A 25242-nucleotide genomic window follows, 5' to 3' on the forward strand; every position below is an offset into this window, starting at 1 on the left:
AGGTGGGGAAATAGAAAATGAAACAATGAAATTAATAAGAATAAGAAAATTTGTTTAAGGAAAGAATATGAAATAAAAGGAAAAATAAAAAAAGTAGAAACCTAAATTCCTAAGATAGAAACAACAACATGTCCTAAGCAAATATGAAAATTAAATGCAACTAAAATGACCTAAACTAATGAGCATTGCTACTGTCTATTAACAAAACCTCAAGATTATCACTACAATATGTAAATGAAGAAAGAAAACAAGAAAATAAACCTAACTAAGAATGATAAGAATAGTGGAACATATAACAGAACCTAAATGAAAGGAAAATAAAATCACAATCAAAACTAAGACTATTGTAACATCAAGTCAATAGAAATACTAAAGATAAAGAAGCAAACTAAGGATATTAGACAGAAAGCAAACAACAGGGGCAAATGTGCAATAGATTGAATGAAAGAGTCTCAATTACTCTTCAGAAAGACATTCTAAAAAATTTAAGCCCTCCTTGGGTGCTTTTTAGTTCATATTTCAGAACTTAAAATGGAAATTCTCACTCAATTATTCAACCAATGCACACTTTCACAAGAACAGGAATACAACGCTGAAATTGAACTTAGTCTGACAATTAGGAAGCTTAACATCTCTCAAGAAGACCTCTTGAAAATCTAGGCCCACCTCGGGGTCCTATTACATCCAAAACAGATGTAGAAATGTGGATGTTTTCCTTCATAATTCTCAAACAGAGTTCAATTGCAGAATTAAAATCACACATAACAAAAATAATAGAAGAAAAAGAATAGAAACACAAAACCGAAAGAGTCTTTATGTATTGGAATCATCTCTGACTCAAGAAGACATCCCGAAAATGTATGCTCACTGTGGAGTCATTCAATTCCAAAAGGAACCATAGAATTGCAGAGATACAGAATCCAAATCATTTTCTCAAAACATAACAAGTACAGAAATAAAAAACAAAGAACAAAATCGAAACACAAACAAGAATAGAACAAAAACACAAAACTGAACTTTATTAACATGAAAAGGAAATTTTACACACTACCGGAAGTCACCAAGACTCTCGCGGCCTGTCACCCTCGCGATCATCTCAACGGAATCCAAAAGTCAAGAACTCTACTTCTACGAAAGCGGAAAAATACCCTAATCTACAGAGCGTAGAACTGTAAACTGAAAGTGTATAAAGTGTATGCAGTGTATGCAGTGTGTGTCTATTTACATGGAAGAAACCCCTTTTTATAGGGTTGAAGAAAGAAAAGTAAAGAAAAGCAGGAAAAGGAAATAGAAACTTGCTTGGGGTGCTTCTTCTTCATCGGACGATCACCGTTTCTTTGCTCGTGCCTCACTTGTCTCAGCCCTCCGATCAACTTAGTCTTCACCGGTCAGCTTCCTTTTCTCGCCGCTTGATCTTCTCCACGTGGCAGCTCCGGTCATCTTCTCCGGTCAGGATGAGACGTGCTCTTCTTCTTAACTTGCTTCACTCTCTCCTTTTCTCTGCCCTAACTTCTTGAGTGCTTTTCCAAATGAATTTCTCGAGGTAGAGACCCCTAAGCAAGGCAACAACTGCCAAGTCATCCAATACGCACCAAAACTATGTCGTTCCACTTAAGCCCAATTACCCTGGCCCAGTATTGCTTTACATCAGCCAAGCTCCATTTGCAGCTCATTTTGCTCAATATATCAATACATTCCAGCGGTGCAGAAAGCTTCACAGCGGCCCAGCTGAAAATGGCCCAATTCAGTGGCATCAACACCAACTTCAAGTGGCAGCAACAACGACCCAACATCGTTCACAGTAGCCAGCCCAATGCTTCTTCCGCTGACCAAGTCCAGTTGACCAGATTCCAAAACCCAATCTACTGAAAAAAAATCAATCAACAATTAAAGAAAAGAACATTTCAGAAATTAAAGAAAATAAAAGTCTATCTAAACAAAAATAAAGAAAAGAATTCTTAAAAAAAAAACTAATTTCCTATTTATGAACAAACACTAAAAAAAATAATCCTAAAAACCTAATTTTAACTACAATTTTATAAAACTAAAGAATTTAAAGAAAAACCTAAAACTAGCCTAATTCTAAACAATAAGAAACTAAAATACACTAACAAAGACTTCTAGACACATAAAAAGATGTAAATTTGGAGAGTTATCACTGCTTCAATGAAATAAGACTTTATACGACTATACCAAGCTCGGGGTGCTTGTTTTAGTCCGTATACTGCCTTCTTCAATTTATATACCTTGCCTCATTTCCTTGCTTCACATATCCCAAAGGTTGCTCAACATAGACATCTTCTTGCAGCTCACCATGTAAAAATGCCAACTTGACATCAAATTGATAAATGGACCATAAATTTTGAGTTGCAACTGAAATAACTAGTCTGATTGTATCAAGTCTTGCAATCAGAGCAAACACCTCTTTATAATCAATCCCATATTCTTGCCTATAACCTTTAACTACCAATCGCGCCTTGTATTTATCCACCTTGCCATCTGCATTGAGCTTTGTTTTATACACCCATTTAACTCCAATAGACTTTTGGCCCTTGGGAAGATCTATTAATTTACAGGTGTTATTTTTCTCTATTGCTTTGATCTCCTCATCCATAGCCTTCTTCCATTTCAACTCTTTGATTGCGTCATGAAAAGCAATAACATCATGGTCTGAAAGCGACGCAAAATGAGTACGTGAATCATCAATTTGATTAATTTCACTAATCTCATAATCTTGCATCCATGCTGGCCTTCTTCTTGTGCATTGAAGTCTAGGTTCATTTGACACATCATCTTCTAGTTCTACTTGTGAATTTGGTGAGGGAGTAGACTGTGAACTTGTGACAGTAGAGCTTGAAGATTGATTTTGTCTTTCTTCTTCAATCTCATCATCATTGATTGGGATGTGCTCTTTGATGCTATTAACATTCCACTTCCATGCCTTGCTCTCATCAAATACCACATCTCGATTAATGATTATTCTTTTTGTGACTGGATTGTACAATTTGTAGGCTTTTGAATGCTCACTCACACCAAGAAATATACACTTTTCTGCTTTATCATCAAGCTTCTTCCTCTTTTCATCAGGAACATGGGCAAAAGCTATACAACTAAAAACTTTGAAATAATTCACAACTGGTTTATTTCCTTTCCAAGCTTCTTCAGGTGTCATGTTTTTTACTACCAATGTTGGACTTCTATTCAATATATGGATGCTCAAGTTAACAGCTTCTGGCCAAAAAATTTTTGGAATAGCTTTTCTAGACAGCATACTCCTGACCATATTCAACACTGTACGGTTCTTTCTTTCACATACTTCATTCTGTTGTGGTGTATAAGTTGTAGTCAAATTTCTTCGAATGCCATTCAACTCACAAAAGTTAGAAAAGTCTTGTGAATTGAACTCTCCTCCACGATCTGTTCGCAACACCTTAATTGTTCCACTTGCTTCATTCTCAACCAAAGCTTTGAAGCTTTTAAAAGCTTCAAAAGCCTTTGACTTTTCCTGCAAGAAGTATACCCATGTCTTCCTACTATAATCATCAATGAACCTAATAAAGTACCTTTTGTTGCCATTTGAAGTTGGACTTATAGGTCCACAAATGTCTGAGTGAATCAACTCTAGTGGCTGTTGAGCTCTCCATGTTTTTCCTTTTGGGAAGCAATCACGTTGTTGTTTGCCAATAACACAATCTTCACAAACTTGTAAGGGAGGAGTGATTTGAGGAAGCCCTGTCAGCATTCCTTTTTGTTGTAAAGTCTTCAGCCCATTAAAGTTGAGATGTCCATATCAAAGGTGCCACAACCAAGTAGTGTCTTTCACCTTTGCGGAGAAACAAGTCTGAAGATCTTCACTGTCATCTAAAATGATAATTGGAAACATCCAATTTTCTGTCATGTGAACACGTGCAATTACTCCTCTCTCAGAATCTTTAATAATGGAGATTCCATTTTTGATTATGATCTCATATCCCTTCTTTGTAGTTGACCTAGGCTAATCAAATTACTTTTCAAATCTGGAACATAGAACACACTAGAGATTCTTTCAACAACATCATTTTTCAAACGAACATTGACACTTCCTTTCCCTATGACAGGAACACTGAAGTTGTCTCCAAATTTCACAATATCTCTAAATGACTCATGCAACTCAAAATAAAAATTTGTTGCCACATATATGATTACTGCAGCCTGAGTCTAAGTACCACATATTTTCATACTTTTCTTTCTTGTTATGACATGCCATCAATAAAGTTGTTTCTTCTTCTTCTTCTTCTTCTATCATAGCATAATTTAATTTCTCCCCCCGACCTCTAGAGAAATTAGGGCATTTTGACTTGTAATGGCCATATTTAAGGTAATTGAAACATTCAATGTGGGATTTATCAAACCTTGATCCTTGACCATACCCTCTGCCTTTGCCTCTTCCTTGACCACGTCTTGCACCTTCAGAAGCAACTGAAGTATTGGTGGAGGCTTTCAAAGCTTTCTCCTCAATTGAAGCCCCTTGATTAATTCGCTTCTCATGAACCAACAACGAGCTTTGTAGCTCATTGATAGAAAGGTTATCAATGTCACGCGCTTCCTCCATTGAACAAACTACGTAATCAAATTTCGTAGTCACTGATCGAAGAATTTTTTCAATTACCACAACATCTTCTAGTTTGTCACCATGAATTCGCATGTTGTTTGCAATTGTCATCGTCCTTGAGAAATATTCAGTGACAAACTCTCCTATATTCATATGTAGAGTTTCAAAATCTCTTCGAAGGGCTTGAAGCTGTGCACGATTCACTTTTGTTGTCCCTTGATATTTAAGTTTCATTGAGTCCCAGATTTGCTTGCTCGTTTCCTTTTGAAGAATGGTCTCCAAGATCGTACGATCAATAGCCTGGAACAAATAGTTTTTCACCTTTAGGTCCTTCAATTTTTGGTCCTCCTGTTGCTCTTCTTAAGTTGCTGTCAACACTGTCCCGACTAGAGAAGTGGTTATACCATCTTGAATTAATGACCAGTACTCTTTCGATCGCAAAAAGTTCTCCATCAACATCGTCCAATGATCGTAGCGAACATCAAAGCGAGGAATTACTGGTTGCACAAAGTTACTATTTTCAGATGTCAATGTTACTTGCTGATGGCAAGAAAGCTGCTGCTGGCAAGAAAGCTGCTGCTGGCAAGAAAGCTGCTGCTTCAATGTCTATCGAGCCCAGTCCTAGCTCTGATACCAGAATGTTGAAATATGAAAAAATATGACTGACAACTATATTAAGGAGTATAAAATAACTGTTGGACTTAAATCAAGGAGAAAAAAATGGTAACTGATATACCCACTACTGGAATTCCTAAAAACATGCCTGCACTATCAAATCCCACAGAAATAGGACTTGATTTATTTAAAACAGAAAATTACTAAATAATTTCAAACAATTGGAACTTGACAAAGTTGGATGTAGGTCCTAACCTTCTTGTGCAAGATATTTTTACTCACAAAAATATGAGTTAAACAAAATAAAGCAAACACTTCATTGTTTTATAAAGTATAATTTATAATGAAAAGTCATTGGAATTTGACAAGGTTGAACGTAGGTTTGAACCTTCTTGTGCAGGATATTTTTACTCACAAAAATAGGAGTTAAACAAAATAAAGCAAACGTTTCAATATTTTATAAATTATAATTTCTAATAAAAAGCCATTAGAACCTGACAAGGTTGAACGTAGTAGGACTGAACCTTCCAGTGCAAGATATTTTTACTCACAAAAATATGAGTCAAACAAAATAAAGCAAACACTTCAATATTTTATAAAGTATAATTTATAATGAAAAGTCGTTGGAACCTGACAAAGTTGAACGTAGGTCTGAACCTTCATGTGCAATATATTTTTACACGCAAAAATATGTGTTAAATAAAATATTAAATATTTTATTTTTTGTAATGAGAAGCCATTAGAACTTGATAAGGTTGAACGTGTTGGGGAGGTTTGATATACACACATATCTCCACATTGGTAAGATATTGCCTGCTTTGGGCCAAGCCCTCACGGATTTTCTTTTGGTACCACTCCAAAAGGCCTCTTACCAATGGAGGTATCAATGTGTATATAAACCCATATCTGTCTCTTCTTTTATCCAATGTGGGACTTTGTTTGTATCCCAACATCCTCCCTCAAACAAAGGACTAAGGTCTTCTTCCTCCCCTGCTGCGGAAGTCTTTTTTATTCTTTTTATCTCCGAGTACACCATGGGCACACCATGGTCAACACTGAGCATCTCTAGCTCTCCACCTCTCATGAGTCATCTGGCGAATCTGCCACTGGCCACCTGCCTGGCTCCACCTGATCATGGGGGGAAGTACTCGTCTGGGCCCGACCACCAGAGCTGAACCAGTGGCTCTACTGTTGGGGAGGTTTGATATACACACATATCTCCACACTGGTAAGATATTGCCCGCTTTGGGCCAACCTCTCACGGATTCGCTTTGGGCCAAGCTCTCACGGATTTGCTTTTGGTACCACTCCAAAAGGCCTCTTACCAATGGAGGTATCTATGTGTATATAAACACATATTTGTCTCTTCCTTTATCCGATGTGGGACTTTGTTTGTATCCCAACAGAACGTTGGTGGTTCAACTGACTAAGCGATAAAGGATTGAACCGTCCTGCAAGTTCTCAAAATAAAAGACATGCCTTTTGAAATTATTATGAAATTTTTTTCTCTTGCTGCAAAACCTGGTATTGATCCGGAGTAGCGAAGTCGGAACCTAGCGCGCGTCTGGTTCTTCGTGGTTTCATGGAATGTCGCTCGGCCCCACGGTGGACGCCATTTGTTTCGGTTGAATTGGTCTCAGGGTCGATCGTCCTTTTTTACTCTGCTCTCTTTCGATAGTCCAATCCTCTCCGAGAATGCAATCTACTCTGATGGGTTGTTGACCTGCAGAAGACACTCCGACGCTCAAGTCAGATATGTTTCATAAAGAGGTCTCTATTTTCTTAGGATAGATCGAGGTTCTTTTACCTAGACATCAATCGTATATTTATAAGGTTTGTGGCAGCTAAACACCTTATTAACCATTAACGCAATATATTTTTAGGCAATCAACCCCAATAATCAATTATTAATAGCGTATATTTGCAAAGCGTAAGACAATCTGACCTATAATTACATGTTAACTGCCTATAAATGACCATTAACTCCGATGGGTATATTTCATATAATTCACATATAATTTGGATTATTCTTTCATTAATCATTACATTTCAATCAAATCCTAACAAATAATAAAAATATAAAGATAGAAAATATCCAGATATATATATATAGAGAGAATAAGCTTAATTATTTTTACATAATACATGATAATCTAATTACAAAACACAAAACCAAATAATTAATAAACATTCATATATCTCCTAAACAATCTTTTAAATGACAGAATTATTTCAATCAAATTATTAATAAACTAATCTATCTCTTAAAAAATATTTTAAATGAAATAAGTCTTTTAATTTAAATAATTAAGAAACCATTTTATCTTTTAAAATATTTTAAATGATATAAATCTTTGACATTAAGTAATTAATAAATAATTTTATCTCTTAAAAAATATTTGAAAATAACTAAAATATTTAAATTAAATAAGTAATAATTAAGTATCAGCAAAATGTGGCGATATGTTTTAGAATGTGTAAGTGGACTGCACTTGTCTACCATACTATTGATCTAACAAATAGGATAGATTTAACATTTATAACAGTATAACTTAATTTCAAACTCCAACAAATTGAATTAAATTATGATATAAATTGTGATATCAATTTCAGTTATTCTATTTAAAACTGAAATTATTATCATGTCACTTAAATTTATTACCAAATTATTTTGATAATAACCATTATAACAATATAACTTAATTTTCATTATATAAAATTTCATTACCTTATTATTTTTATATATAAAATAAAACAGTTATTAAAAAAATAGAAAATTCTGTGGGTAGACTAGTTTGTTTTATAAAATTTTCATATCCAATTAACATTGAATAGCAATTAAAACGAGATGATAGCCTTTACCGGTATACTTTCAATCAATATAATTTTAAAAAGATTTATTCTTAAATAATTGTTTGTTTAAGTTAATATTGTTAATGAAGTATTATGTCATGATTTATTATTACCACTGTCGAAACCCAAATATTTGCAGTTTCATAAGTATCTTATAATTCTAATTCCAATTATTAAAATAAGATTTAAGAAAGTAGTTTCTTGATGAAAATGATTAATAATGATTTTTGTTTCTTGTCAACTAATTTGATTAGAATTTTATTTATAAAACGCAATCGAATTAATACCATTTAATGTATGATATATTGACACAACAAGAAAAGCAAAAAAATTTCAAGAAATAAACCCGTTCTTTATATTATGATCTTGGAAATAAGACATTAATGAAAAAGTAAGAAAAAAATATTAAGAGTATAATTTTTCATGGTTAACATTTAAACAACAATATAACATGATAAATGTAATTGTTCATGAAAATAGAAAACAATGAGTTTTTCACTCTTACAACAATGTTAGAAATATGTATTACTTGATCTAGAACAAAAGATGAATTCACTTAAAAAATGAATTATGTAGTTTTAATTTTTCGTATCTATTCAATAGTTAATCCTTTTGATTTGCACATGGGACAAACATTTTTCTCATGTAACCATCTCTTTATACACTCTGCATGGTATTCATGTCCGCATTGAAGAATTCCAATCTCCTCTTTATTTTTATATTCGTCCTGTGAAATCATGCACAGGCATTCCAATTAATATGATAAAGAGTAAAACATATTTTTAATATATCAAATTTTAATGTATAACCTCAATCTAGTACATAAAAAAGACAAATAAACTAGTACCTTATAAAATATAAAATATACATGTTGCTATATTTCATACCTGGCATATTATGCAAATATCAGATTCCTGATCGCCCAAGTTCTCAGGTAGTAGATAACTTTTTGTCTGCATATGTCTTGCAATAATGTCTTCTGACAAACCCCTTTCCGAGTTGCCATTCATCCATTCACTTAACTCAAGAAGCTCCTGTTGTCCAATTTCAAACCGTTAGTAATTTAAAGTTTTTCATAATAGCTAAGATTTTAGTACGCATAGAAAAAAACATCAGACTAAACATATATAGTATACTTGCCTCATATGACATGCCATCAATGTCCAAGCGCATATCACTATGAGGGTCACCTAATGAAGGAAATTCATGCACATTATAAAGTGTCTCGTATGACATGTAATCAGTGTCCATGAGTAGATACGAAGGAAATTCCTGCACAAGAAAAGAGAATAATACGTGATAAAGAAAGTAGGCTTTTAAGGACTAAGAATTTTTTAAAGTAAAAAGAATGACATATTACACGAAACGCAGGAGGATGAAGATTATGCATGTTGTCTCTATTAGGTGCATTTTGTATGGGCATTGAAGAGCTTCTTGAATGATTTGTTGTTTCTGGAACTCTATATGGTGAAGCAGTTACGTAGGAATGAAAGTTGGAGTGACGTCTGATCTCTTGCGCACGGTATTGCCGATGGAGAAATCTGTGGTGGTGTCTTCTTCTTCGGAGACCCATTCTTGTATTCTCTTCTAATGAGCTTACATTAGCACTAGGAGGTGGAGCTGTAGAAAATGATCAACCGTTAAAAGATCAAATCAAGAATTTAAAGAAAATAACATAAAATTACAAGACTCTTCATTCAAAACTGTTAGAGTAATGTTGGAATACATGAATACTTTATAAAAAAAAATCAAAACATAACAAGTAGAGAAAGAAAGGTAGACATTTTACCTTGTACATAGGAGATTGGAGGATTTGGATACCAAACCAAAGTCGAATAATGACCCCAAATGAAATTGTTAGAGTAACTAGGTTGATGGTGAAGTCCATGGTGTTGTGGCATTCCATATATCATTCCATTTTCATCAACATCTACTAAGTAATTGGAATCAATAGTCATTCCTCTTATTACCATCGTGTGCATATTCTCAGACATGTTTCACAACCGAATGTGATTAAGAAATTAACAAAGAAAGATAACGTTGAGGGCAAAGAATCCTTTTGGGGAGGGAAAGAAAATTTTAAGAAATGAGTGATTTGTAATGAAATGAGTGATTTGTAATGTGATCCTAACACTATTTATAAAGATGATAATTTAATTAAGGTAAGTGTTATAGAGAGAAATATATTACTAAAGATAATTTAATTTTGAAAATTTAATTCTAAATATTCATTTTAGTTAATCTTGATACCATTAATTATTATTTCTAAATCTACGTTAAAATTGATTACTTGTAAATATGTATTTAATGATGAGGGAAATATTTACGGTTAAAGATATTTTAATCTTTAAAATCTAATTCCTAAATATTCAGTACACTTACCTTGATATCATTAATTTGTAAATCTGTTACACCATTAATTTAAGTGAAGGGAAAAGTCTTTACATAATTTAATTTTGGAAATCTAATTTTAAATATTCAGTTTGTAATATTGATGACATTAATTGTTAGTTGTAAATCTACGGTAAAAATAGATTAATTATAAAGATGATAATGAGAAGGCTAGAGTTAGAGTGGAAATCTTTACCATTAAAAATAATTCAATTTTTGAAATATAGTTCTAAACACGTTAATTATTACGATTTATCTTTATTGGATTGAATAAAGGAGCCATTAATTATTACGTTTGATATCCATATCATTTGCATCATTATTTTATTTAATCATTACATTTTAATCAAATCCTAACTAACTATGAAAATACAAAGTAAAAAGTAAAGAAAGAAGATAATTTAAATTTTAAAATCCCATGATAAATATCACTTTATTTAATCTTGACGACATTAATTATTACTTGTAAATGTACCGTAAATATACATTGTTTATAATGATCATCACGACAAGGGAAGAGTCAAAGAGAACCATTAAAGATAATTCAATTTTTGAAATTCAATTTTAAATATTCCGTTTATCTGATTTTGGTATCATTAATTATTACTATTTATGTTTTAGGATTATTATTTTATTAATTATTACATTTCAATCAAATCCTAACAAATAATAAAAATATAAAGATAGAAAATATCCATATATATAGAGAGAGAGGATAAGCTTAATTATTTTTACATAATACGTGATAATCTAATTACAAAACACAAAACCAAATAATTAATAAACCTCCATATCTCCTAGAAAATATTTTAAATGATAGGATTATTTTACTCAAATTATCAATATAACTTAATTTTCATTATATTTCATTATATAATAGTTTCCCTGCCTTATTATTTTTTTTTTACAAAATAAAACAATTATTAAAAAAATTTTAAATTCCGTGGGTGGTCTAGTTTGTTTTATAAAACTTTTCATTTTATTTGGATGTATATTTCAAATTAACGTATTGAATAGCAATTAAAACGAGATAATAATACTCTTTTACTGGTATACCTTGATCTATATACTTCAATCAATATAATTTTAAAAATATTTATTTTTAAATAATTGTTTGTTTAAGCTAATATTGTTATTCAAATATTATGTTATAATTTATTATTACCACTACCGAAAGCCAAATATTTGCAGTTTCATAAGTCCCATATAATTCTTTGTCAATTATTAAAAGAAAAAATTAATACACTTTATAAGATTTAAGAAAGTAGTTTCTTGATGAATATGATTAATAACGACTTTTTCTTGTTAACTAATTTGATTAGAATTTTATTTATTAAACGCAATCGAATTAATACCATTTAATGTATGATACGTTAAGACAACAAGAAAAGCAAAATGTTTTCAAGAAATAAATCAATTCTTTATATTATGCTTGGAAATAAGAGATTAATGAAAAGTAAGAAAAAATATTAAGAAAATAAAACGAACTCTTCAATATTTTATAAATTATAATTTATAAAGAAAAATCATTGAAATATGAAAAGGTTGAACCTTTGAAATATGAGTTAAACAAAATAAATCAAACGCTTCAATATTTTATATATTATAATTTATAATGAAAAGTTATTGGAACCTGTGCAAGATATTTTTACTCACAAAAATTTGAGTTAAACAAAATAAAACAAACGCTTCAATATTTTATAAATTATAATTTATAATGAAATTGAAATCTGGCAAGGTTGAACCTCTGAAACTTTCCTTGCAAGATATTTTTACTCACAAAAATATGAGGTAAACAAAATAAAGCAAACACTTCAATATTTTATATATTATAATTTCTAATGAAAAGATGAAAAGTTATTGGAACCTGAAAAGGTTGAACATAGGACAGAACCTTCTCTGCAGGATATTTTTACTCACAAAAATTTGAGTTAAACAAAATAAATCAAACGCTTCAATATTTTATAAATTATAATTTATAATGAAAAGTCATTGGAACCTGACAAGGTTGAAACAGAACCTTCTTGTGCAGGATATTTTTACTCACAACAATATGAGTTAAACAAAATAAGACAAACGCTTCAATATTTTATAAGTTATAATATTTAATGAAAAGTCGTTGGACCCTTACAAGGTTGAATGTGGGTCTGAACCTTCCTTTGCAGGATATTTTAACTCACAAAAATATGAGTTAACAAAATAAAACAAACGCTTCAATATTTTGTAAATTATAATTTATAATGACCCTTACAAGGTTGAATGTAAGTCTGAACCTTCCTGTGCAGGATATTTTTACTCACAAAAATATGAGTTAAACAAAATAAAGTAAATGCTTCAATATTTTATAATGAAAAGTCATTGGTGTTGAAATATGAAAAAATATGACTGATAACTATATTAATTAATTGAAAGCTTCAGTTACATATATAGCAGTATAAAATAACTGTTGGACCTTAAATCGAGGAGAAAAAAAATGGTAACTGATATACCCACTACTGGAATTCCTAAAAACGTGCCTGCACTATCAAATCCCACATAAATAGGACTTGATTTATTTAAAACAGAAAATTACTAAATAAATTCCAACATTTCCCTCCCTTAAATTGGAGGTCCAGTAGACATCAGTTTACAGCAGAGGAAGCTTCAACAATCAACTTTTCATCATCACAACCAACTTTCTTTCTTGAGTAAACTCCCAACATGCTTCGAAGCTTTTCAAAGACATTTGTCTTGAGAGATTTTGTCATTATATCTGCTATCTGCTCCTCACTCTTGCAATGGATAACATCAATAACATCATCCTTGCACAGATCACGTAAGAAATGAAATCTGACATTTATATGTTTGCTCCTCCCATGTAAAACAAAATTCTTTGACAACTTAATTGCAGAGACATTGTTACAAAACATTGATGTAGGGCCTTCTTGATCATATCCAAGTTCCTTAAGTAATCTTCTTAACCAGATGGCTTGGCAAGCACATGATGTAGTTGCAATAAACTCAGCTTCTGTGGAGGATAAAGTAACAATTGGCTGTTTCTTTGATAACCACAAGACAACATCGGAACCCATCATGAAGACATATCCTGATGTACTTTTTCGGTCATCTTCATCCCCGGCATAATCACTATCACTGAAGCCACACAAACCCTTTTGTGCTCCCCTTTCATATAATACCCCAAAATCAATAGTTCCTTTCAAGTACTTGAGAATTCTTTTAGCTGCTACGAGGTGTAACTCTGTCGGATTCTCCATATATCGGCTGATAAGACTGACAACATGAATTATATCTAGCCTAGTCGAAGTTAGATACATTAAACTTCCTACAATTTGCTTATAGCCTGTTGCATCTACCTTCTTCCCATTTAAATCTTTGTTCAGCTTCAAATCTACAGAAGTAAGAGTGCAGACTGCATTGCACTCCCTCATTTGAAACCTGCTCAAAATCTCCAAAACATATTTCTTCTGTGAGACAAAAATTCCAGTAACTGATTGTACTACCTTAATGCCAAGAAAGTAGTGCATTAAGCCCCAGTTTGTCATCTCAAATTCAGCCATCATAGAAGCTTTAAAGGCATCAATCATGACTATATCATTACTTGTGAAGATCAAATCATCAACATATATGCATACTATAAGCATTTTCTCACCATCTCCAACCTTTATGAAAAGTGTGTGCTCATACGGACATTTATGAAAGCCTGCTTGTTAAACTAATATTGGTCGCACAAAATCAGAACAAACTAGATTTCCCCACTAATGAAGTATAGGGACAACCTAGGTATCAATCCTCGGACTCGACTAGAATTAAGCTCAAAGTGTACAGTTAAGTCTTTTTGTTATTTACTATTTAACTATAAAAACAAGGTGGGGAAATAGAAAATGAAACAATGAAATTAATAAGAATAAGAAAATTTGTTTAAGGAAAGAATATGAAATAAAAGGAAAAATAAAAAAAGTAGAAACCTAAATTCCTAAGATAGAAACAACAACATGTCCTAAGCAAATATGAAAATTAAATGCAACTAAAATGACCTAAACTAATGAGCATTGCTACTGTCTATTAACAAAACCTCAAGATTATCACTACAATATGTAAATGAAGAAAGAAAACAAGAAAATAAACCTAACTAAGAATGATAAGAATAGTGGAACATATAACAGAACCTAAATGAAAGGAAAATAAAATCACAATCAAAACTAAGACTATTGTAACATCAAGTCAATAGAAATACTAAAGATAAAGAAGCAAACTAAGGATATTAGACAGAAAGCAAACAACAGGGGCAAATGTGCAATAGATTGAATGAAAGAGTCTCAATTACTCTTCAGAAAGACATTCTAAAAAATTTAAGCCCTCCTTGGGTGCTTTTTAGTTCATATTTCAGAACTTAAAATGGAAATTCTCACTCAATTATTCAACCAATGCACACTTTCACAAGAACAGGAATACAACGCTGAAATTGAACTTAGTCTGACAATTAGGAAGCTTAACATCTCTCAAGAAGACCTCTTGAAAATCTAGGCCCACCTCGGGGTCCTATTACATCCAAAACAGATGTAGAAATGTGGATGTTTTCCTTCATAATTCTCAAACAGAGTTCAATTGCAGAATTAAAATCACACATAACAAAAATAATAGAAGAAAAAGAATAGAAACACAAAACCGAAAGAGTCTTTATGTATTGGAATCATCTCTGACTCAAGAAGACATCCCGAAAATGTATGCTCACTGTGGAGTCATTCAATTCCAAAAGGAACCATAGAATTGCAGAGATACAGAATCCAAATCATTTTCTCAAAACATAACAAGTACAGAAATAAAAAACAAAGAACAAAATCGAAACACAAACAAGAATAGAACAAAAACACAAAACTGAACTTTATTAACATGAAAAGGAAATTTTACACACTACCGGAAGTCACCAAGACTCTCGCGGCCTGTCACCCTCGCGATCATCTCAACGGAATCCAAAAGTCAAGAACTCTACTTCTACGAAAGCGGAAAAATACCCTAATCTACAGAGCGTAGAACTGTAAACTGAAAGTGTATAAAGTGTATGCAGTGTATGCAGTGTGTGTCTATTTACATGGAAGAAACCCCTTTTTATAGGGTTGAAGAAAGAAAAGTAAAGAAAAGCAGGAAAAGGAAATAGAAACTTGCTTGGGGTGCTTCTTCTTCATCGGACGATCACCGTTTCTTTGCTCGTGCCTCACTTGTCTCAGCCCTCCGATCAACTTAGTCTTCACCGGTCAGCTTCCTTTTCTCGCCGCTTGATCTTCTCCACGTGGCAGCTCCGGTCATCTTCTCCGGTCAGGATGAGACGTGCTCTTCTTCTTAACTTGCTTCACTCTCTCCTTTTCTCTGCCCTAACTTCTTGAGTGCTTTTCCAAATGAATTTCTCGAGGTAGAGACCCCTAAGCAAGGCAACAACTGCCAAGTCATCCAATACGCACCAAAACTATGTCGTTCCACTTAAGCCCAATTACCCTGGCCCAGTATTGCTTTACATCAGCCAAGCTCCATTTGCAGCTCATTTTGCTCAATATATCAATACATTCCAGCGGTGCAGAAAGCTTCACAGCGGCCCAGCTGAAAATGGCCCAATTCAGTGGCATCAACACCAACTTCAAGTGGCAGCAACAACGACCCAACATCGTTCACAGTAGCCAGCCCAATGCTTCTTCCGCTGACCAAGTCCAGTTGACCAGATTCCAAAACCCAATCTACTGAAAAAAAATCAATCAACAATTAAAGAAAAGAACATTTCAGAAATTAAAGAAAATAAAAGTCTATCTAAACAAAAATAAAGAAAAGAATTCTTAAAAAAAAAAACTAATTTCCTATTTATGAACAAACACTAAAAAAAATAATCCTAAAAACCTAATTTTAACTACAATTTTATAAAACTAAAGAATTTAAAGAAAAACCTAAAACTAGCCTAATTCTAAACAATAAGAAACTAAAATACACTAACAAAGACTTCTAGACACATAAAAAGATGTAAATTTGGAGAGTTATCACTGCTTCAATGAAATAAGACTTTATACGACTATACCAAGCTCGGGGTGCTTGTTTTAGTCCGTATACTGCCTTCTTCAATTTATATACCTTGCCTCATTTCCTTGCTTCACATATCCCAAAGGTTGCTCAACATAGACATCTTCTTGCAGCTCACCATGTAAAAATGCCAACTTGACATCAAATTGATAAATGGACCATAAATTTTGAGCTGCAACTGAAATAACTAGTCTGATTGTATCAAGTCTTGCAATCAGAGCAAACACCTCTTTATAATCAATCCCATATTCTTGCCTATAACCTTTAACTACCAATCGCGCCTTGTATTTATCCACCTTGCCATCTGCATTGAGCTTTGTTTTATACACCCATTTAACTCCAATAGACTTTTGGCCCTTGGGAAGATCTATTAATTTACAGGTGTTATTTTTCTCTATTGCTTTGATCTCCTCATCCATAGCCTTCTTCCATTTCAACTCTTTGATTGCGTCATGAAAAGCAATAACATCATGGTCTGAAAGCGACGCAAAATGAGTACGTGAATCATCAATTTGATTAATTTCACTAATCTCATAATCTTGCATCCATGCTGGCCTTCTTCTTGTGCATTGAAGTCTAGGTTCATTTGACACATCATCTTCTAGTTCTACTTGTGAATTTGGTGAGGGAGTAGACTGTGAACTTGTGACAGTAGAGCTTGAAGATTGATTTTGTCTTTCTTCTTCAATCTCATCATCATTGATTGGGATGTGCTCTTTGATGCTATTAACATTCCACTTCCATGCCTTGCTCTCATCAAATACCACATCTCGATTAATGATTATTCTTTTTGTGACTGGATTGTACAATTTGTAGGCTTTTGAATGCTCACTCACACCAAGAAATATACACTTTTCTGCTTTATCATCAAGCTTCTTCCTCTTTTCATCAGGAACATGGGCAAAAGCTATACAACTAAAAACTTTGAAATAATTCACAACTGGTTTATTTCCTTTCCAAGCTTCTTCAGGTGTCATGTTTTTTACTACCAATGTTGGACTTCTATTCAATATATGGATGCTCAAGTTAACAGCTTCTGGCCAAAAAATTTTTGGAATAGCTTTTCTAGACAGCATACTCCTGACCATATTCAACACTGTACGGTTCTTTCTTTCACATACTTCATTCTGTTGTGGTGTATAAGTTGTAGTCAAATTTCTTCGAATGCCATTCAACTCACAAAAGTTAGAAAAGTCTTGTGAATTGAACTCTCCTCCACGATCTGTTCGCAACACCTTAATTGTTCCACTTGCTTCATTCTCAACCAAAGCTTTGAAGCTTTTAAAAGCTTCAAAAGCCTTTGACTTTTCCTGCAAGAAGTATACCCATGTCTTCCTACTATAATCATCAATGAACCTAATAAAGTACCTTTTGTTGCCATTTGAAGTTGGACTTATAGGTCCACAAATGTCTGAGTGAATCAACTCTAGTGGCTGTTGAGCTCTCCATGTTTTTCCTTTTGGGAAGCAATCACGTTGTTGTTTGCCAATAACACAATCTTCACAAACTTGTAAGGGAGGAGTGATTTGAGGAAGCCCTGTCAGCATTCCTTTTTGTTGTAAAGTCTTCAGCCCATTAAAGTTGAGATGTCCATATCAAAGGTGCCACAACCAAGTAGTGTCTTTCACCTTTGCGGAGAAACAAGTCTGAAGATCTTCACTGTCATCTAAAATGATAATTGGAAACATCCAATTTTCTGTCATGTGAACACGTGCAATTACTCCTCTCTCAGAATCTTTAATAATGGAGATTCCATTTTTGATTATGATCTCATATCCCTTCTTTGTAGTTGACCTAGGCTAATCAAATTACTTTTCAAATCTGGAACATAGAACACACTAGAGATTCTTTCAACAACATCATTTTTCAAACGAACATTGACACTTCCTTTCCCTATGACAGGAACACTGAAGTTGTCTCCAAATTTCACAATATCTCTAAATGACTCATCCAACTCAAAATAAAAATTTGTTGCCACATATATGATTACTGCAGCCTGAGTCTAAGTACCACATATTTTCATACTTTTCTTTCTTGTTATGACATGCCATCAATAAAGTTGTTTCTTCTTCTTCTTCTTCTATCATAGCATAATTTAATTTCTCCCCCCGACCTCTAGAGAAATTAGGGCATTTTGACTTGTAATGGCCATATTTAAGGTAATTGAAACATTCAATGTGGGATTTATCAAACCTTGATCCTTGACCATACCCTCTGCCTTTGCCTCTTCCTTGACCACGTCTTGCACCTTCAGAAGCAACTGAAGTATTGGTGGAGGCTTTCAAAGCTTTCTCCTCAATTGAAGCCCATTGATTAATTCGCTTCTCATGAACCAACAACGAGCTTTGTAGCTCATTGATAGAAAGGTTATCAATGTCACGCGCTTCCTCCATTGAACAAACTACGTAATCAAATTTCGTAGTCACTGATCGAAGAATTTTTTCAATTACCACAACATCTTCTAGTTTGTCACCATGAATTCGCATGTTGTTTGCAATTGTCATCGTCCTTGAGAAATATTCAGTGACAAACTCTCCTATATTCATATGTAGAGTTTCAAAATCTCTTCGAAGGGCTTGAAGCTGTGCACGATTCACTTTTGTTGTCCCTTGATATTTAAGTTTCATTGAGTCCCAGATTTGCTTGCTCGTTTCCTTTTGAAGAATGGTCTCCAAGATCGTACGATCAATAGCCTGGAACAAATAGTTTTTCACCTTTAGGTCCTTCAATTTTTGGTCCTCCTGTTGCTCTTCTTAAGTTGCTGTCAACACTGTCCCGACTAGAGAAGTGGTTATACCATCTTGAATTAATGACCAGTACTCTTTCGATCGCAAAAAGTTCTCCATCAACATCGTCCAATGATCGTAGCGAACATCAAAGCGAGGAATTACTGGTTGCACAAAGTTACTATTTTCAGATGTCAATGTTACTTGCTGATGGCAAGAAAGCTGCTGCTGGCAAGAAAGCTGCTGCTGGCAAGAAAGCTGCTGCTTCAATGTCTATCGAGCCCAGTCCTAGCTCTGATACCAGAATGTTGAAATATGAAAAAATATGACTGACAACTATATTAAGGAGTATAAAATAACTGTTGGACTTAAATCAAGGAGAAAAAAATGGTAACTGATATACCCACTACTGGAATTCCTAAAAACATGCCTGCACTATCAAATCCCACAGAAATAGGACTTGATTTATTTAAAACAGAAAATTACTAAATAATTTCAAACAATTGGAACTTGACAAAGTTGGATGTAGGTCCTAACCTTCTTGTGCAAGATATTTTTACTCACAAAAATATGAGTTAAACAAAATAAAGCAAACACTTCATTGTTTTATAAAGTATAATTTATAATGAAAAGTCATTGGAATTTGACAAGGTTGAACGTAGGTTTGAACCTTCTTGTGCAGGATATTTTTACTCACAAAAATAGGAGTTAAACAAAATAAAGCAAACGTTTCAATATTTTATAAATTATAATTTCTAATAAAAAGCCATTAGAACCTGACAAGGTTGAACGTAGTAGGACTGAACCTTCCAGTGCAAGATATTTTTACTCACAAAAATATGAGTCAAACAAAATAAAGCAAACACTTCAATATTTTATAAAGTATAATTTATAATGAAAAGTCGTTGGAACCTGACAAAGTTGAACGTAGGTCTGAACCTTCATGTGCAATATATTTTTACACGCAAAAATATGTGTTAAATAAAATATTAAATATTTTATTTTTTGTAATGAGAAGCCATTAGAACTTGATAAGGTTGAACGTGTTGGGGAGGTTTGATATACACACATATCTCCACATTGGTAAGATATTGCCTGCTTTGGGCCAAGCCCTCACGGATTTTCTTTTGGTACCACTCCAAAAGGCCTCTTACCAATGGAGGTATCAATGTGTATATAAACCCATATCTGTCTCTTCTTTTATCCAATGTGAGACTTTGTTTGTATCCCAACATCCTCCCTCAAACAAAGGACTAAGGTCTTCTTCCTCCCCTGTTGCGGAAGTCTTTTTTATTCTTTTTATCTCCGAGTACACCATGGGCACACCATGGTCAACACTGAGCATCTCTAGCTCTCCACCTCTCATGAGTCATCTGGCGAATCTGCCACTGGCCACCTGCCTGGCTCCACCTGATCATGGGGGGAAGTACTCGTCTGGGCCCGACCACCAGAGCTGAACCAGTGGCTCTACTGTTGGGGAGGTTTGATATACACACATATCTCCACACTGGTAAGATATTGCCCGCTTTGGGCCAACCTCTCACGGATTCGCTTTGGGCCAAGCTCTCACGGATTTGCTTTTGGTACCACTCCAAAAGGCCTCTTACCAATGGAGGTATCTATGTGTATATAAACACATATTTGTCTCTTCCTTTATCCGATGTGGGACTTTGTTTGTATCCCAACAGAACGTTGGTGGTTCAACTGACTAAGCGATAAAGGATTGAACCGTCCTGCAAGTTCTCAAAATAAAAGACATGCCTTTTGAAATTATTATGAAATTTTTTTCTCTTGCTGCAAAACCTGGTATTGATCCGGAGTAGCGAAGTCGGAACCTAGCGCGCGTCTGGTTCTTCGTGGTTTCATGGAATGTCGCTCGGCCCCACGGTGGACGCCATTTGTTTCGGTTGAATTGGTCTCAGGGTCGATCGTCCTTTTTTACTCTGCTCTCTTTCGATAGTCCAATCCTCTCCGAGAATGCAATCTACTCTGATGGGTTGTTGACCTGCAGAAGACACTCCGACGCTCAAGTCAGATATGTTTCATAAAGAGGTCTCTATTTTCTTAGGATAGATCGAGGTTCTTTTACCTAGACATCAATCGTATATTTATAAGGTTTGTGGCAGCTAAACACCTTATTAACCATTAACGCAATATATTTTTAGGCAATCAACCCCAATAATCAATTATTAATAGCGTATATTTGCAAAGCGTAAGACAATCTGACCTATAATTACATGTTAACTGCCTATAAATGACCATTAACTCCGATGGGTATATTTCATATAATTCACATATAATTTGGATTATTCTTTCATTAATCATTACATTTCAATCAAATCCTAACAAATAATAAAAATATAAAGATAGAAAATATCCAGATATATATATATAGAGAGAATAAGCTTAATTATTTTTACATAATACATGATAATCTAATTACAAAACACAAAACCAAATAATTAATAAACATTCATATATCTCCTAAACAATCTTTTAAATGACAGAATTATTTCAATCAAATTATTAATAAACTAATCTATCTCTTAAAAAATATTTTAAATGAAATAAGTCTTTTAATTTAAATAATTAAGAAACCATTTTATCTTTTAAAATATTTTAAATGATATAAATCTTTGACATTAAGTAATTAATAAATAATTTTATCTCTTAAAAAATATTTGAAAATAACTAAAATATTTAAATTAAATAAGTAATAATTAAGTATCAGCAAAATGTGGCGATATGTTTTAGAATGTGTAAGTGGACTGCACTTGTCTACCATACTATTGATCTAACAAATAGGATAGATTTAACATTTATAACAGTATAACTTAATTTCAAACTCCAACAAATTGAATTAAATTATGATATAAATTGTGATATCAATTTCAGTTATTCTATTTAAAACTGAAATTATTATCATGTCACTTAAATTTATTACCAAATTATTTTGATAATAACCATTATAACAATATAACTTAATTTTCATTATATAAAATTTCATTACCTTATTATTTTTATATATAAAATAAAACAGTTATTAAAAAAATAGAAAATTCTGTGGGTAGACTAGTTTGTTTTATAAAATTTTCATATCCAATTAACATTGAATAGCAATTAAAACGAGATGATAGCCTTTACCGGTATACTTTCAATCAATATAATTTTAAAAAGATTTATTCTTAAATAATTGTTTGTTTAAGTTAATATTGTTAATGAAGTATTATGTCATGATTTATTATTACCACTGTCGAAACCCAAATATTTGCAGTTTCATAAGTATCTTATAATTCTAATTCCAATTATTAAAATAAGATTTAAGAAAGTAGTTTCTTGATGAAAATGATTAATAATGATTTTTGTTTCTTGTCAACTAATTTGATTAGAATTTTATTTATAAAACGCAATCGAATTAATACCATTTAATGTATGATATATTGACACAACAAGAAAAGCAAAAAAATTTCAAGAAATAAACCCGTTCTTTATATTATGATCTTGGAAATAAGACATTAATGAAAAAGTAAGAAAAAAATATTAAGAGTATAATTTTTCATGGTTAACATTTAAACAACAATATAACATGATAAATGTAATTGTTCATGAAAATAGAAAACAATGAGTTTTTCACTCTTACAACAATGTTAGAAATATGTATTACTTGATCTAGAACAAAAGATGAATTCACTTAAAAAATGAATTATGTAGTTTTAATTTTTCGTATCTATTCAATAGTTAATCCTTTTGATTTGCACATGGGACAAACATTTTTCTCATGTAACCATCTCTTTATACACTCTGCATGGTATTCATGTCCGCATTGAAGAATTCCAATCTCCTCTTTATTTTTATATTCGTCCTGTGAAATCATGCACAGGCATTCCAATTAATATGATAAAGAGTAAAACATATTTTTAATATATCAAATTTTAATGTATAACCTCAATCTAGTACATAAAAAAGACAAATAAACTAGTACCTTATAAAATATAAAATATACATGTTGCTATATTTCATACCTGGCATATTATGCAAATATCAGATTCCTGATCGCCCAAGTTCTCAGGTAGTAGATAACTTTTTGTCTGCATATGTCTTGCAATAATGTCTTCTGACAAACCCCTTTCCGAGTTGCCATTCATCCATTCACTTAACTCAAGAAGCTCCTGTTGTCCAATTTCAAACCGTTAGTAATTTAAAGTTTTTCATAATAGCTAAGATTTTAGTACGCATAGAAAAAAACATCAGACTAAACATATATAGTATACTTGCCTCATATGACATGCCATCAATGTCCAAGCGCATATCACTATGAGGGTCACCTAATGAAGGAAATTCATGCACATTATAAAGTGTCTCGTATGACATGTAATCAGTGTCCATGAGTAGATACGAAGGAAATTCCTGCACAAGAAAAGAGAATAATACGTGATAAAGAAAGTAGGCTTTTAAGGACTAAGAATTTTTTAAAGTAAAAAGAATGACATATTACACGAAACGCAGGAGGATGAAGATTATGCATGTTGTCTCTATTAGGTGCATTTTGTATGGGCATTGAAGAGCTTCTTGAATGATTTGTTGTTTCTGGAACTCTATATGGTGAAGCAGTTACGTAGGAATGAAAGTTGGAGTGACGTCTGATCTCTTGCGCACGGTATTGCCGATGGAGAAATCTGTGGTGGTGTCTTCTTCTTCGGAGACCCATTCTTGTATTCTCTTCTAATGAGCTTACATTAGCACTAGGAGGTGGAGCTGTAGAAAATGATCAACCGTTAAAAGATCAAATCAAGAATTTAAAGAAAATAACATAAAATTACAAGACTCTTCATTCAAAACTGTTAGAGTAATGTTGGAATACATGAATACTTTATAAAAAAAAATCAAAACATAACAAGTAGAGAAAGAAAGGTAGACATTTTACCTTGTACATAGGAGATTGGAGGATTTGGATACCAAACCAAAGTCGAATAATGACCCCAAATGAAATTGTTAGAGTAACTAGGTTGATGGTGAAGTCCATGGTGTTGTGGCATTCCATATATCATTCCATTTTCATCAACATCTACTAAGTAATTGGAATCAATAGTCATTCCTCTTATTACCATCGTGTGCATATTCTCAGACATGTTTCACAACCGAATGTGATTAAGAAATTAACAAAGAAAGATAACGTTGAGGGCAAAGAATCCTTTTGGGGAGGGAAAGAAAATTTTAAGAAATGAGTGATTTGTAATGAAATGAGTGATTTGTAATGTGATCCTAACACTATTTATAAAGATGATAATTTAATTAAGGTAAGTGTTATAGAGAGAAATATATTACTAAAGATAATTTAATTTTGAAAATTTAATTCTAAATATTCATTTTAGTTAATCTTGATACCATTAATTATTATTTCTAAATCTACGTTAAAATTGATTACTTGTAAATATGTATTTAATGATGAGGGAAATATTTACGGTTAAAGATATTTTAATCTTTAAAATCTAATTCCTAAATATTCAGTACACTTACCTTGATATCATTAATTTGTAAATCTGTTACACCATTAATTTAAGTGAAGGGAAAAGTCTTTACATAATTTAATTTTGGAAATCTAATTTTAAATATTCAGTTTGTAATATTGATGACATTAATTGTTAGTTGTAAATCTACGGTAAAAATAGATTAATTATAAAGATGATAATGAGAAGGCTAGAGTTAGAGTGGAAATCTTTACCATTAAAAATAATTCAATTTTTGAAATATAGTTCTAAACACGTTAATTATTACGATTTATCTTTATTGGATTGAATAAAGGAGCCATTAATTATTACGTTTGATATCCATATCATTTGCATCATTATTTTATTTAATCATTACATTTTAATCAAATCCTAACTAACTATGAAAATACAAAGTAAAAAGTAAAGAAAGAAGATAATTTAAATTTTAAAATCCCATGATAAATATCACTTTATTTAATCTTGACGACATTAATTATTACTTGTAAATGTACCGTAA

General features: G+C 32.5%; 2 protein-coding genes and 2 pseudogenes across 2 annotated transcripts; all 4 read right to left on the bottom strand.

The window, feature by feature from the left end:
- Positions 1-3790: 3790 nt before the first annotated feature.
- LOC148202476 (uncharacterized) lies at positions 3791-6790 on the bottom strand (annotated as a pseudogene).
- A 1861-nt stretch (positions 6791-8651) lies between these two features.
- LOC148202477 (uncharacterized) lies at positions 8652-10032 on the bottom strand. The gene is made up of 5 exons (XM_088109622.1): positions 9849-10032; positions 9422-9679; positions 9200-9372; positions 8947-9093; positions 8652-8786 (listed from the first exon to the last, which is right to left on the bottom strand). The coding sequence occupies exons 1-5, from the start codon at positions 10030-10032 to the stop codon at positions 8652-8654; spliced, it is 897 nt and encodes a 298-aa protein (XP_087965748.1).
- An 8073-nt stretch (positions 10033-18105) lies between these two features.
- On the bottom strand, positions 18106-21102 carry LOC148202478 (uncharacterized; annotated as a pseudogene).
- A 1861-nt stretch (positions 21103-22963) lies between these two features.
- Positions 22964-24344, bottom strand: LOC148202479 (uncharacterized). Its single transcript, XM_088109623.1, has 5 exons — positions 24161-24344; positions 23734-23991; positions 23512-23684; positions 23259-23405; positions 22964-23098 (listed from the first exon to the last, which is right to left on the bottom strand). The coding sequence occupies exons 1-5, from the start codon at positions 24342-24344 to the stop codon at positions 22964-22966; spliced, it is 897 nt and encodes a 298-aa protein (XP_087965749.1).
- Between the last annotated feature and the right edge of the window lie 898 nt (positions 24345-25242).

The sequence above is a fragment of the Vigna umbellata genome, chromosome 3 (assembly GCF_029865625.1).
Source record: "Vigna umbellata cultivar VRB3 chromosome 3, Vumbellata_1.0, whole genome shotgun sequence".
Classification (NCBI taxonomy): Eukaryota; Viridiplantae; Streptophyta; class Magnoliopsida; order Fabales; family Fabaceae; genus Vigna; species Vigna umbellata.

What these genes read in the sequence shown, in the direction of transcription:
- LOC148202479 (XM_088109623.1), bottom strand. Translation starts at nt 24,344, where the DNA reads ATGGTAATAAGAGGAATGACTATTGATTCCAATTACTTAGTAGATGTT. An exon ending in TTGATGGCATGTCATATGAG is followed by an intron (nt 23,406 to 23,511) that starts GCAAGTATACTA and finishes ATTGGACAACAG; the next exon opens with GAGCTTCTTGAGTTAAGTGA. An exon ending in ATATTTGCATAATATGCCAG is followed by an intron (nt 23,099 to 23,258) that starts GTATGAAATATA and finishes ATGATTTCACAG; the next exon opens with GACGAATATAAAAATAAAGA.
- LOC148202477 (XM_088109622.1), bottom strand. Translation starts at nt 10,032, where the DNA reads ATGGTAATAAGAGGAATGACTATTGATTCCAATTACTTAGTAGATGTT. An exon ending in TCCAATCTCCTATGTACAAG is followed by an intron (nt 9,680 to 9,848) that starts GTAAAATGTCTA and finishes CATTTTCTACAG; the next exon opens with CTCCACCTCCTAGTGCTAAT. An exon ending in TTGATGGCATGTCATATGAG is followed by an intron (nt 9,094 to 9,199) that starts GCAAGTATACTA and finishes ATTGGACAACAG; the next exon opens with GAGCTTCTTGAGTTAAGTGA.